Raw genomic sequence first — 15874 nt, 5'->3', positions numbered from 1 at the left:
GGTCGTGCCATTTTTAGATTATACTAATCTTGAGAAAAAGAGCTTTGTATAAGTTTATAATTATGTAGATATAAGGAAACGCTAAAAATTTTAAAGCCCAATTATTTGGAATTTCTCTTTCCTAGATGATAGTTTACGCCCAATAATATCATTTGGGATTTTTAAGTGAGAATTTTATAATTTGTTGACCATCCACTCTCCTTGAATCTTCTTTTTTTTTGGGGGGGGGGGGGGGGCAGATTCTGTACTAAAGTAAACTCTTTTTAAAAAATATTTGCAACTTTATTATCACAGTTAAAATAAAATAAGTTTTAATAAGTATTGAAATTTGAAATTTCTACTAAGTAAACATGTATTACAAGTTAACTGAACTTTAACAATAAAAATTGTTTGGCTTTTGGAAAATACATGTACTCTAAGACCAAAGCCCCTTCAGTGCATATAAAAAAATCTTTGAAACTTGAATGTATACAACAAATCAAGATTGAAGGCAGAAATGAAGAGAGATTCATTAATACTAGTCTTTCTTTTATGTTGTAAACATTGAGAAATCAATAAGATTAGGCAATGACATTTAAACTTTTACACAAAATGTATGGAAATGATATGTCGTTGTCTGTCTTGACCTAATTCCTAAATCAGTTCATAATGCTATGGCAAAAGCCTGATTAATACTACCATCAGTGCTTCCATTTTTGTGCCTTGGTATTGACTTGTCCTGATTCATGACTACATATATTGATATTACAAAATTTGAAATAAAAAAAATTAATTCTAATGACTTAAAAAGAGTAACTAAACAACATGCATTTTAATGCATAAAGTATTAAATGAATATTGCACACATACATTGCAGAGAAGGAAAAGGCTTCAAATAGCGATAAAAACAAGATGAGGAATGTACATGAAGAACCAATAAAGGAAAAAATTAAATCATTCTTCATATAAAAAAGAATCTACACCAAGATTCACACAAAGTCATTAAAGTGCTAAACGAAATTTCAAAAATCAATTGGAATATGGAAAAAATATCTTTCGATATAACACTGATCCATGAATACGTTAACCATATTACCAAATATTATAAAGTCAACATGAATTCAATTAAATAGCAAAATCAAAAGCTAATTCCCCATATTATTGTACAATTATGATATATGTTATTGTAGCTCTAATTTTAACCAAATATATCTGAAATATCATTGTTCGTAATGTTAGATTTTGTTGCATTGCTTGATCCTTGGTTCTGGGGGAAATTCATGCTGTTCATAGATGTATTAAATTGTCCTTGCATCATAGGAGTAGGTTGTCTCATCATTCCAGGTTGTCCCATAAACCCTTGATTTCCCATAAAACCTTGATTTCCCATCATTCCTTGATTTCCCATAAAGCCATGATTACCCATCATTCCAGGTTGTCCAGGCATCATGCTTGAGCCTGACATAGTCTGTGGTCTCATGGGCTGATTTGCCATACTGTTCATAGAATTAAATGAAGAGTTGTTCATTGGAAAAGATGCCCCTTGTGACTGACTACCATTCATTTGATTCAGGGACATTTTTGGTTGCGAAGCACTGGGAAGAAGTGAGTCAAATGCTGATAAATCAAACGACTGTTTGCTATTTGTCCCTGACGCTGGTCTAGATCCTGAAGAACCCTGCATATGACCCATTGATCCAACTCCTGAATAACTGGGGAACCCACCAGTACTGGTCAAACCACTTTGTGAGAAGCCCATGACATTTGAATTCAAACTTTGCTGTTGTCCCATCATTCCCTGATTTCCCATCATCCTCGGCTGTCCCATTGGACTGGAATTCATTAGTGATGCTGACAGATCTTTTGGTTGAGTCTTGGCCACAGGTGAAGCTTTATTGGTGGACATTGTAATAGGTTTTTGCTCTTTGAATCGCCTTTGCTGTTCCTGCTGCTGAGCCAGTCTTTGTTTTTCTTCTAAAGTCAGTGTCTGCAATAAATGGAAGTGTAAGAAGTAACTTTGCACATCATAATTTTAAATAAATTTATTTTACCATCTATAATATATTGTATTTGCTTCTGCTACATGTTCACACTGTTAACATGTATCTAGAGTAAATAATGGCAGATCAATTAAACAACAAATAAATACAAACATATTAAGTTAATTACTATTATGACACAAACTGTGGGAAAAGATGTGATTGAATAATAATTGAAATAAGTGTATAAAGTGGAAATTGTTTTAAATATTATCAAAATGAAATTTAGCTTCATCTCATTTTAAATTTATTTCAGCTGCTAATTGATTTATATCTTGTAATAGTTATTGAAGATGATTCACCATTTACATGTATCACATAAAAAGACCTATCACTAAATTTTGATTCTTTTTTATTGGCTTTTGTTGCTTATAATTATACCTTAGAAACAGCTGGTTTGGATTCAGCTTCCTTATTGGTCGCAGAGGAAGGTACAGAAGTTTGAATAAGAGATGGACTCTGTTTGCTGTTAGCCACAGTTTGTTGAACATTATACCCACTCAAAAACTGATCCATCTGTATATAAAACAAGAGGGAAAGAAATAAATTTGGTTCGAGATACCTACATTATAAATTTGTAACGTTACTACATGTATACAGAGATACTTGTACAACAGTTCAAAAAAACTACAATGTACGGTACAGACCATAGTCTTTGGCTCCTCGGATTTGGCTGACTTTTCATCTTGACCTGTTATTTTCGTAATTTCTATTGTTCTGTAGATTGATAAAAAAAAAAAAATGCCTATTCAGCACATCATTCAAACCATTGGAATATAAAACTACAGATTAAATCATGAAGTGTATCTATATATGATGCTGGCATATTGATAATAGTGACATATCAACAATCATTAAGCGTTTCTTGTCATAAAACTTTTGGAGGGAACATATCGGTGTTCTTATTGTCCCAAAATGCATGACAATATTTTAAAAGGGAATAATTTTCTGATTCAGAAGTAAATATCTTTAAAAAGAACCAGATGTTTCTGAAAACATCATGCATGTAGATCATAAAGTCTATTGATTTGATTACTTTCTATCAACCAATGAAATAAGCCCGTACTTTTGCTCCTGTCTCATCTTGTCAATCTGCTCCAGTTTACCACGATGCTCTGATTCCAGTTTAGAGATCATATCCTTGATGGTTGTTATATAAGCATTGAACTGCAGAAAATGAAACTTCTGTATTCCAACAAGGAATGTAAAAGGCACATGTGGTAGTTAAATGAAAACAAAGTGCATCATCAAATATTCTAAAATATTCATGAAATGTGAAGAAACACTTTTTGAATATGGATGATTCAATCTGAGAGGCATAAATGGGTTTTTTCCCTTTCAATCACACTTAGTTTTTGTTATACATTTAGTATAATGGTACTCATAATTTATGAATATTATCCATAATAATTTGGTGAATTAAATTTCTATTGAAAAGTGATTTTTAACCATTTTCTATACCAGTATGCATAATGATATTCCAAACAAACAAAATATTCAAAATATTAAATAGAGATTTCTGTGTCTCAAGCCTGTACAGTAACTATACAAGAATTTTTAAAGAATTTAGCAAAAATCCTTTAGAAAATTAATATATATCTAGATTAATCAAAGAAAAAAAAACACTTTCAAATATATTCTATTTTAAAGTGATAATTGACATTTCAAATACAAGTTTAGAAAATTTACCTGTGAAAGATTCAGATTGCTATCAATACTAATGGGTATGAGGAATGGCAGAACTTTGGTAGCTAGCAGATCTTTTGTAATGCCCAGTTTGGCATGGGACATTGTGACTTGATATATTCCTGTAAATAATCAATAATACAATGTCATATAATAAATATATAATTATACAAGTGAATTGGGGTCTGATTCACTTAGTTCATAAAAAAGAAACAACAACCCTCCCCCCCCAAAAAAAAAATAATATTAATGAAAACCCATAAAATTCCAGCAATTTAGTTACATTTGAATCCCTTTGGCACGTAGATGCTTTGTGCCAAGTTTAGCTAAACTGCCCAGTGGTTTTGGGGGTAAAGGATGAAAATGTGAAAACATTGCGACTATGACAACATCAACAATGCAAACCAGAACAATGACAGACAATGAACAAAATTTGATCAGAAAACCTCACTTGAGCAATCAACTCAGGTGGCTTAAAAGTCTAAATAACAAAGTTGAAACAGAATGACCAACAGCTATAAAGACAATCTCCAGTTTTACAAAAAGGGAATCTTCCAACTTGAAGATAAAAATTCTAGTGAAAATGCATATCTACACACAATATTGTATGTCCCTGACTCCTTTTTAACTACAAAGTTTCATGATATTCTATTAAAAAAAAAAGGAGTGACTAATTGACTGAAAGATGAGTCAAAAACAGTATCACCCCTGCCATTGCATCGGAGTTAAATTATTGGTATCCACTAGTTACCTAGAATGCTCATTAGTACGGCGGGCTCCCTGGAGGGGATCTGTGGGAGGAGGGGGAGGACATCATCCAGCACGGTCCACTTGTCCATGTACTCCAACAGCTTACCAATACACAGCAGGCAGTTAATCCTCACCTATCATACACACAGAAGGGAAACAATCAGTATAATATTACACTGATGGAAGGAGCTTACGAAATACACAAGAGTCACTTAATCCTCACCTATTCAGTAAAACTCATTTAGTACATACACAGATATAGCAAATTCTCAGATCTAGAGTAGTTTTAAGAAGTCCCCAGCAAAATTCTTAACAAACAAATACATGGTTCTTGTAGTAGAACTCTGGTGTACACTTACAGATAAGGTGCTGGTTGAAAGGCAAATCTTTTTTATCCGAGGCAAAATGGATTTCTTCAAAGCTGAAAAATCTATCAGCCCAGCAAATGTTGGCACAATGTCCAGACACATATCCTAAAATGAGAGGAATTTACAAATGCATCAAATCAATAAACATTAAATATATCAAATTGAGCATTTAAGTTGATGATAGTTGTACACAAAAGAATTTTTAGCTTGTTTAATATCTAATGAATCTTTCATACAAATGATTAGAAGATGTACCTGCAGTTGAGAGTTGTTTGCCTCCAAGGACTGGTGAATCATGGGTAAAATGTGATTGGTCATGTCACTCACAGGCGTCTTCTTCAACATCACACTCATATTTTGCATGAAGATCAGGGAAATCTTTAAAGTACAAATAAATGTTTAATATTCATGACAGGGTTGTCTTTAAGACCTGAGAGGCGGGGAATTCCCCCTCCTATAATGCCTTAATTACCCGGCTATTATTGCATTTCAACACAATGTAGCTATAAGCAAGACCCCTAGACCCCCCTTCTACTTTTCTATTTCTTCCATCTACTTCAATTTTTAGAGACAACCCTGTTTATGCATTACGTAAAATCCAAAACTGATTTAACACCATTATTCGACATTTCAAAAATAAAAGATAAAGTGAGCAAGCCCATGCTCTCACATTACTTGAAAATGATACACACAATAAATGGAAGGGTGCACTTTAAATACACAAAATACTTGTTCCTCATAAAGGGGTATAACTCCTGAGAAATTATCACATTGAAACTTCCCTCGAATCTATAAATTTGTCTTAAACAAAAACAAATTTTTGAGTTCGAAAGGTAAAAAATCTAAGAATAATAATGAAATCATCAAAACCTACAAAGTCTCATGTATTCAGTATTTTAAAGGAGGTGTGCTGACAAACTGTTCATTAAAATAATGTAGATTCCTTATTTTACCCGTGAACATAATTCAGCGATTCAACTATTTTGTATCCAATCGCGAGAATATAAAATCAAGAACGCCAAATTTTTATCACTGTTGACAGTTTCATTAAGTTTACATCTGTCTGAAAAATGAAAGCGAGATTTAAAAATTAGTTCCTTGCATTTAATTAGGGGTGTACAGTATTCAATAAACCCCAGAAAATACCGAAATTTGTTTTTCTGAGTAGTATGCACTTCTACACATTTTGTTCTAAAAACGTGCACTTCAAAAATCTCATAAAATTCTCAACAGCATGTTATGAGGAGTTGAGCTGACAAAAACAGGACACAATGACTAACAGATTAAAGTCATTATACCCCTCCTCCACCTTGGTTAATCTTTTCGGGGGTGTGCTGAGCATATATAATTTCACTATTACATAATATATAAAAAACACATAATAATTAAGGTACTTGCATTGACTAACAAGAGCGCTTGAAACCGTAGAACAAAGCATACATGATTTTAAAGATAAAGAAAAATATACAGCAAAGGAGACAAACTATTAGCTAACCTGAATGGGTTCTCTCATCTTTAAAAGAGGGACAAGAGCCGGAAATATGATGCTCCTATACTCCAATTCTGTGGCCTGGTCCGCCATATATAGGAGGCTGGGGAGGGTGAAGGGGACCATGTCGTGGTTCACGCTCTCCTTGACCAGGGGTGGCAGTATCCTCTGCTGGTTCACTCGCTGAAAAATAAGACAGAAATAGGGAAGATTAGCAATTTGACATCATTAATTCTGACATTTTGGTGTGTTTTTAATCAACAGTGCTACAAATCATGTCAGTTTCTGAGACAAATGTAGTAATAATTTACAACTGACATGACACATTGTACCTTTGGCAGATTTTTCAGGATCTTTGGAAGGCCTCGGAAGAACTCCGACTTTTGTAGGTTGTCACGTTGAAATAATGTGTCCATAAATTGTAGAGTCACAGTTCCAACATCATCAAAGAAATCAACCTGATAAAATAGAGTACCGTAAATCATGTTAAAGAATTGGTTGTAATCATTACTTACAAAGGTGATGGGCAATAAAACTTAAAGTACAAGTTTTTATTAGTGTGATTACTGTGATAGATAAATCAAGCTTAATAATTTTGACAAGATAAGTATATATATATGTATTACTATAAATGTGTCATCTCAACCTTCAAGATATAATTATGCTTGTTTTCTCAAATCAATATGACAGGCTTCACACTAGAATTTTCTTAATTTGTGTTGCATGACTCAAGGGTTTCTAACGAGGCTGAGTCTCAGCTACAGACTGATTACCTTCATCAGCTGACTGGGGTCTGGTCTGACCGTAGGCTCAGTGTTCAGAAGGAGTTTCACATACTGCTGCAAACCTTCAGGAACACTCCCCAAAAGGGAAGCCCGGAACTTCCTCAACTGTTAATTTGAAAAGATTTATTTTTAATTATTAGTTTCATTATCTGGTGCATGACCATTGAGTATTGTTTATAAGCTACAATGCACCCACACATACAAGTACAAATAAGTTGAGATGAATATCAAATAACTTTAATTTAAAAATAAACACAAAAAAAGACTGAATTTAATTCTACCTATGTTTTACCGGTATAACATAACATTTACCTTCATAAACAGAGAAGTTATGTTGCACAAGTTTAACACAGTAGAAATTTAAATTCATTCCTTATCATTCAATTTTTCAATATCATGTTAAAAAAACCAAGATGCGCTATTTTACTGATTAAAAATGACATCAATTTGTGCAAAATTCAAAGGTACCACCAAGCAGATTAATACATGTATCTTTAAAAGGTGTGTCAATTGGTGATGCAGGCAAGTCATATTTAACAATTTACATTAAAATTCTTTAGCCAATCAAATAAGGTGTTACAACCAGAATTAAATTATCTTTTAATAAACATAAAAAAAACCCATCTTGATGATGTTATTCAAATTTTTATGTGTACCATACATAATAATAAAGTTTTAGAATTCTAATTACTATCTATGACATGATCATCAAATAGAAGGTATGACTCAAAAAAATTTTACTATCTGAACTTGAATTTAAATTATATGGGAAATTTCAAAAATTCGCACATTTATTAATATGTGGGTTATCTTTTTTGTCAAAAAACATGATTCCACCAACTTCAAAGGATTAAATCTCACTTGCCATAAAGATTCAGCAATTATAATTTTCTTATAGCTCACTATAATTACAGTAAAGAAATGTCTGTCACTTAATTATTATTTACAAGCAAATCCACAAAATCACATGCAAAAGGAGCCTTTAAACTTTGAAAATCAACCAAAATTGGCCCCACAGAATACAAATGATTCCATATTATTACATTCTTAATCTTATCATTCAATTATCTTAAAGAGTGAAAAATAACAACCTCTTCCGTGAACTTTTTGAACTGAGACAGCTGATTGTGGCATTCATACAGAGGCTTTCCGTGGTTGTATATACAGTAGATGAGGACCCCCAGGGAGAACATGTCGCTGGCCTCACAGCAGCTGAGGGTCAGGCAGTACTCTGGAGCCATGTAGTCCAGACACGGCTGAGTCATGGGGGGTTGGTCGGGGTTCCACTCATGACATGGAAATGTGGTCTAAAAAGTGAAGAAAAACAAATTATAATCCAATATATGTATGTGATACGTGAGATTAATTGTTTTTTAAAATGTTGGAAACTGTAGATGATATGCTTATGGAGTAACTGTATCTTAAAATTTCTATCTATTTAATATACATGTACCAGTATTTATTGAAGTGCAAATGTTGCATGAAGCCAATGATTTCCTATACATGTACAAGTGTTCACATGAACATTTCTTTTTCCTAACTTGAATAGTACAACATGTTTTTCTTAATTCAAATTAATAAGTGCATATTTTACTAAATTCTTAATTCTTAATTGAATAAAATTTCACCTTTATCTTGTATCTATCTAGAAAAGTACACATATTTCTAAATTCAAGTTAATAAAATATATACATGTACATTCATTACATTCTTTCTTGAAAAAAAATTCACATTTATCTTGTTTCAGTATTTGAAATAAATGCATGTATTGTGTCTCTTACAGCCTGATCCTGCTGGCTAATGTTGGCAACACAGAAATCAAAGCCGGCTAACTTCCAGGCGCCATATTTGTTGACAATGATACTGGATGGACAAATATTATTGTGCATCATTTTGGCATCTTTGTGCAGAAATCCCAGTCCCTCTGCTGCCTGTTATATTTTGGAGCAAAATACGCTTTATTAAAGTTGATAATATCTGTACATAAACATAAATATGCAAAGATATGAACTACTAAAATGGTATATTTTTTTAAATTAGTTATTTATTAATTAATAACTGAAGGTATTCTTGGAAAATACTTGCTTTCTTTGTTTCAGTTGAATTTGGTTATCTTATAAGTCGATTAAAGTTGAAGTTAATTAAATTTTCAAAACTTACAAAGAATTGCATATAGAGATCAAGAACTTTGAGAGATTGAAGCTTAATTGAGCCATCGAGTGTTACCTGCAGCATATTATTACGCTTATTTCTCTTAAATTGTACATTATAATGTATGATAAAAATTTGTCATTTAAAAGTACTCTAATAGATTTTTTGTACAGATATAAGATTCTTATTGTGTGCATTAACCTGTATAATTCCATGCTTGATCTCCACATCAAATAACTTGTATTCTGTCAGCTCTGAGGGCACTGGTGTTGGTACATTAGTGTGGTCCCCTAAAACATTGGCCAGACTGGCAAACACAGGCTCTGTGGCAAAGGCAAGTGCCTCTCTGTAATAATAAAAAATTTCTAATAAGTAATGAACCATGTAAATTCTGTATACTGTATTTTCTGTCATGTGAAAAGGATCCCAAAGAAATCGAAAAATTACATCATCGGGAAAATAACTGGATATATATATACTGTAATACATGTATATCTAAACTGGTATTGGCTCTCATCCTTGAACAGCAAGTTTTGTGAATATTGTTGCTGTCATCCATTAGAGTACAATGACACTAGATGAATGACAAGAAATCTAATGGTAAAGCTCTAGTCCTAGATTTTTATCACATATATACCGGTACATGTACATCCACAAAAACTAATGCCCATGAATAGAAATGAAATCACATTACATATTATACTAACATCTACTAACTTTAATGGCATATTTCAATTATCATTACAACCAATGTAAATTCATAACAATCTCTGATAATCATAATGTATATTTGTGCTTCAGCAGTAAGAGAACTTACCATCATTACATGTACCTTTTTATAATTTCTGAATTCTATACTACATTTTATTACCTTGACTCCTCAAGGGGTTGAAGAACGGACAGAATCTTTGGATGTCTTAATCTTGTTAGCTGTGAAACACCCTTCTTTAATGAATCTATAATCAGGTCTCTGTCCTTTTTTGAGTATTTTTCCAGATTTTTTTTTTCAAACACAAAAACTGATGCTTCCTACGAAGAAAAATCCCTCATATTAGGGTAAGAGAGATGTCAAATGTTGTATGTGTGCATATTTAAGGAATAAGAAATCATTTTTTGAGTATTATGAGGTGATCAAATATAGTCAGGGGTGATCAAATCCAATAAAGCCTGACAGGCTTTAGGATAGATACACTCAAAGATTAAATGATATGTCTATATTTAAAAGTATATAAAAATCTCAAGACATCTTCTTTGTCAATTGAAATAACCCCTCTAGCTTGCCTGCATGGATTCAACACACTGCTAAAAATAAGAAGAATTTGGAGATTTTGCTTCACAAACAACCTAATATAGTCCCCATATGATGACATTAAAAAATTGTGCCAAATAATCTGAGTACTTCGAAATGGAGAAAGGTGTAAACATTTTCCATCATATATTTCCATTGGAAATTAGTTTTTGTGTTTGTGTCCTTTTTTAGTGGTATAAAATCAAATGACAAGTCAATGAAGAAATCTTGGAATTTTTCCCTCTTATTGATTTCAATTGTACTTAATTTTCTTGATAGGTATGTTTATTAATATTATTGTTCAATCTTCAAAAAGGGAAAGAAACAAGGACCATTTTTCACCAGCTAGTGCATACATACTTCAGTCTACATTATAAGTGTGTGATATATTTACAAGCAATAAAAGAACTTTCTAAAGCTAAAATGATCGATTTACATTAACTGTGACCTCTTTCACTTATTTATATCATTTTGATTGCAATCTCATAGTTTTAAACATAAAATTCACACATGCAAGGATATATAATGACTGAAGTTGTGCAGCTCATCTTCGCCATTGCTCAGAGTGCATAGTAAGGTCATTTTATCAATTAAAACATAAAATCATATCGAAAACTGACGTAACAATGCACTGGCGAGAAGGTACTTGGGATGATTTAGTCAAGCGCCAGTTCTCCCAGATTACCTAAAGATTACTTTACATGTATCAGTTTTAAATTAATACACATATCAAGTGTACAAAACCTTATCTTAGAGACAAGGAAAATTCCTATAGTTACTCTGGTGGATCTTTCATCAATGAGGCCTAACGTTTCACCTGTTTTGTTGTCCTCTTGATTGCATTGTAGATCTTCCAGGATAACCCAGGCCCTCCAGACGCCACGTGGTTGGAAACGTCAAAATCTTTAGACAAAGGGTTTCCTGGCAATGCACTGCTTACTGCGCTGCGAAGCTTGTTAAATACGTCCATGTCTTTTTAACAAAACCTAGTGAATGCAATATTCTATATGCCTTAGGTACAAACCGCGTTCTTTATTTGTAATGACTGTTGTTCCTAACCATCGATATATACTTGTTAAGTACATATTTTATTACCTTAAACTTAAAGTATTGAGATATAAAAAAGGGCGTATCTTCTTTATATTCTCTTTTGAAAACTGAGACTACTATCTATCTTACCGTGTTTCTGTCATTGATTAGTATTTTATGAATCACGAACCCGATTTTAAATTAGTTCCTCATACCTCTGTTCTTTGTCGCACGTCATCAGGGTGATGATTTTCTCACTTTTTCTTGCAGCAAAAATTTAATTTACATATAGAAATTCAAATATCATGGAGTCCCCCCACTCTACTATATTTTACAATGAAAATGAAGTTCAAGTAATACGAATCAGACCTTTAAAATGAACAGCATTGAGGTGGTGACCATCTCAAAGGGCACCACTTAGAAAAGATACAAGGATGAAACGCTTTTTAGAGAATTTTGCTTTGACCTTGACCTATAACTTAGAAATTTTCCAGCTGGCATAGAACTTTTAATTTAATCACATTACCCCCATCTTCCCAAGTCAAGGGTTTCTGATCCGCATAGTGAGAAGCTATGCGGATCAGAAACCCTTGACTTGGGAAGATGCATTACCCCTTACTTACAGGCATTTTTTTTCAATCTGAGCAAGATTAAGCAAATGGGAAATAAGCTAGTACATTCTTAAAATGATTATACAGAGATCTGGTATTACCTTCACAACTTGGTTCAAAATCACTGCACACCATGCCTTCAACCCAAAAGATTTGTTTATGTGAGAAAAATAAGGCTAAGTAGAGAGTATTTATGCTCTTAAAAAGGGATTTTGTGTGATTTGACATGAACTTGAACTTTAAAGTACAAACATCATTCAAGGTCACTGCATGCATGCTCTTTGATCACAGGCACCATGTGGGTGAAGTATGAGCCAGAGATATGCTCCGCACAAATATTTTTCATATCATTCTGCTATGACCTTTACATTTGACCTTGAAACTTGATTTAAGGTCAGTGCTCATCTTTTATTCAAAAGCTTTTATGTGAAGAATGAGCCAAATGGGGCTAAGTGGAGATTATATATGCTCTGAAAAAGGATTTCTGCATGGTTCAAATTGACCTTAACCCTTGACCTACAAACTTCATTAAAGGTTACTGCACACCCTTTGATCATAGGCATTCTTTGAATGAAGTATGAGCCACATTGGACAAGTATCTCGGACCGACAGACGGATGTAAGGACCTAATAGACCAATCCACAATTTACAAAAGTTATGTCCCTTGGCCGCCATCTTTGGGGAAAAACCCATATATTTCTCACAGTAGCCTTTGTAGCTTAGAGGGTTGTAACTTTGTCATTTGACATTTCCACTGTAAATTTCAATTCACTCAGCCCCAAGTTGGGGCAACCCACACATTGAAGGAATAAATTAAATTCCAAGGGATTTCTTCACAGGACGCCCAAATATTTGGTTGCATAAAGAGGGGGAAAGTTGTTTTTTCCCTTTTGACCTTTAGGTTGACCCCGCAAAGGGGAACAACTTTTGCAAAGTGTGGATTGGACCATTAACAGTGAACTGTGAACTATGACCCCTAATATTATAGTCAAAAGGGAGAGAACCCTATTTTCATTGTTTTTTTCTTTCCATTGTCTCCATTCTTACAGATCGTTTTAGCCCTTCTTTTTAAAACCATGCGAATACAAATGTACTGATAATCTTTGCCTATAATAAGGATAAAATGTTTGAAGTTTGGTGGGTTTTTGGCCCAATGGTTCCAGAAACGATGATGAAAGTGTCAAAATTAAGTTAATTATGACAAAAGAGTTTCAGAAGAGCTTGAGATCACTTGAGCATGCAACTCGATCAGGTGAGCTAATAAAACACAAGACATTCTCGTCATATATACTACAAGGTTTATTGATGATCAGATCATTTCTGGGTATAAACACTGTTTACTTTTTAAAATAGGAACAACAGTTATTTACAAAAACATTACATGCATGTACATAAGTGTAAAAATGGTTTTACAAACAACCAATAACAAAAACTATAAGGTCCCACTGAAAAATCACAAAAGCTCAGTAAACAAGATACTGAAAATACATTTCCAACATTACAATGACTGGACTGTGAAAAAAATGTTTCATAATATTATGTAATGGACTCACAAAATACATGTAATGGGTTTAAAAAAATCAATGATGATAATTGAATTGATGATAATACATGTATGTACAGATCGCATGACAATCAGCAATGTTGGACTGAGTCGAGAAAAAACAGAGACCAAAAGGCAGCAACGTTTAAAGAAAACATCAGACTCATTGTATATAAAGTTAGCTGGCAGAAAAACTGCAATTATGGCAATAACAGTGGAACTTGAACATGTTAAAGCATTGTTCAATTTTTCATATTTATGACCTAGCCATAAGGTTTTTGCTTGTGATATATCAAAAAATAATTATCATGTACATGTATAAATAGGCATACTACTGTACATTCAAGATATATCTTCTGAATAAAAACTAAAATGAATGCATTTCTAAATTCAAGTATCACAAATTTCTGTGAAATCATAAAATTGTTTGCAGAAAAAATGATCAAACAAAGGTGATGAAAAACAATTATAATTGTAACAGGTGTTGCAGTAAAAATTAATAAAATGGAGATTATAAGTGTTCCCTAGCTCCTGCGTCTTGTCCACTAGTCTTAAGCACATAATACATAACACAAACACATATATACATGTACAACAACCTGGCTCCAATACCCACTAACTTTGGTCTAGGTTAATCAATTAAAGAGAAAGCTTGGGCTACAACTTGGCTGTGCAACAATAGGTGGGTTAACAATTGACCATTGAAAAATAGGCCCAAACATAACATATAGGGAAACATCAAATGTTATCAAGTACAGCATGACTGACAGCAAGCATACATGCATAAAATTAGAAATGTAGCATCCAAATAAAGCATTTTGTGTACATAAATCGTGGATTAAATAATCAGCTGATGCAGCAAGTTATGTTGGTAAAGACGCATTTTCTAATACATGTATTTTTTTTTTATGTATGTATATGTCAGGGGCAAATATACTAGTATATACGTCCCTGGTTATATGTGTACAATTTCAATATACAATTATTATAAATTAAATACACTGTAGTATATTATATATACAAAAGGGTTTTATCACAGAGGGTAGCGTAACCCAACATTCAAGTCATGTCAATGAATGACCTTTGAACCTAATGCATTCTTAATGATTACTTACTCAAAGCTTAAGATTACTTACTCAAAGCTTAAGATTACTTACTCAAAGCTTAAGATTACTTACTCAAAGTTAAAGATTACTTACTCAAAGCTCTAGCTTTGACTGTATTATAAGTACTTCGGTTCCTGGGTAAATACATACTACATTTAGTAACTATCCACTTACCAGTATATATAGACAAACACCCATATGCTGCTAATTAACTTTAAATGTCACCATGAAAATTAAAGAGATCGATTTTTGCTCCCTAAATTATATACCGTAATAGGGATGTATAAACTTAATTAACATGACTAATTACTAACCCTTTTATGGTTAAAAAGCGATTAATTTGTAGATCAGAAATAATCCATCTCTAACCTATCAGTCCCTGTTTTACAGTAAATTCTTAATTATACATAGAAATAAGTCACAGTGAAAAATTGTCAGCAGCTAATCTTGCAGGTTTATAAATATGAGTCTCGCCCTTTTTTTTTTAACAGTTGTGAACCAATTCAAATTACATGTATAACATAAGTTTAGTGTTCGTAATTTTATCTTCTCCCAATATGATACAAAAGGGCAGAATCTCTGAATCAAATACTCGTTTAAAATAAGGAATCCACAGAATATAGTTTACCAGTCCTGTAATCCATGTAAAACCTTACCAAAGTGAAATAGGCTAGCTACCGGTATATATTTGTCAGATTAGAGTGTAAATGTACTAAAAAAAAAATAAAGACTAGAAAAGAATCAATTATAACAAAAACTAGGAGATCAAGATTCAAATACCGATAATCACTACTATATATAACTACATGATGGTGAAACAGATCTAACAAACAAAAAACAACAGAAAAAAGAACACTGTAGACAGTAAAATGGCACTAATCTTACTTTCTCTAAAATCTGATGCAAAATACATCAACCATCCCGTTAAATAAAGAATTAGCCTGTGCTGTGTCATATATCAACAGCGGATACATGTACATGAATGTAAACAGGTATATACATGCAAGCAAACTGAAAGGTCTTTTGGCACCCAAAGGTGAAATTAATTGA

General features: G+C 32.8%; 1 protein-coding gene across 2 annotated transcripts; it reads right to left on the bottom strand.

The window, feature by feature from the left end:
• Positions 1-273: 273 nt before the first annotated feature.
• Positions 274-11733, bottom strand: LOC128186946 (SCY1-like protein 2). Of its 2 annotated transcripts, none has more exons than XM_052856968.1 (17): positions 11715-11733; positions 11353-11521; positions 10119-10276; positions 9449-9593; positions 8878-9027; positions 8188-8403; positions 7085-7201; positions 6644-6769; positions 6318-6494; positions 5078-5200; positions 4814-4927; positions 4456-4588; positions 3708-3826; positions 3085-3185; positions 2666-2735; positions 2400-2534; positions 274-1966 (listed from the first exon to the last, which is right to left on the bottom strand). In XM_052856968.1, exons 2-17 carry the CDS (start codon positions 11503-11505, stop codon positions 1178-1180), a joined length of 2826 nt encoding a protein of 941 aa, XP_052712928.1. In that variant the 5' UTR covers positions 11506-11521; positions 11715-11733; the 3' UTR covers positions 274-1177. The 2 variants fall into 2 exon arrangements, with proteins under 2 accessions (XP_052712928.1, XP_052713009.1); XM_052857049.1 differs by lacking the exon at positions 11715-11733 and adding an exon at positions 11631-11699.
• Positions 11734-15874: the final 4141 nt, after the last annotated feature.

Source organism: Crassostrea angulata, chromosome 1 (assembly GCF_025612915.1).
Source record: "Crassostrea angulata isolate pt1a10 chromosome 1, ASM2561291v2, whole genome shotgun sequence".
In the NCBI taxonomy this organism is placed as follows: Eukaryota; Metazoa; Mollusca; class Bivalvia; order Ostreida; family Ostreidae; genus Magallana; species Magallana angulata.
The sequence above is the reverse complement of the archived record's forward strand: the minus strand, read 5'-3'. Positions and strand labels throughout refer to the sequence as shown.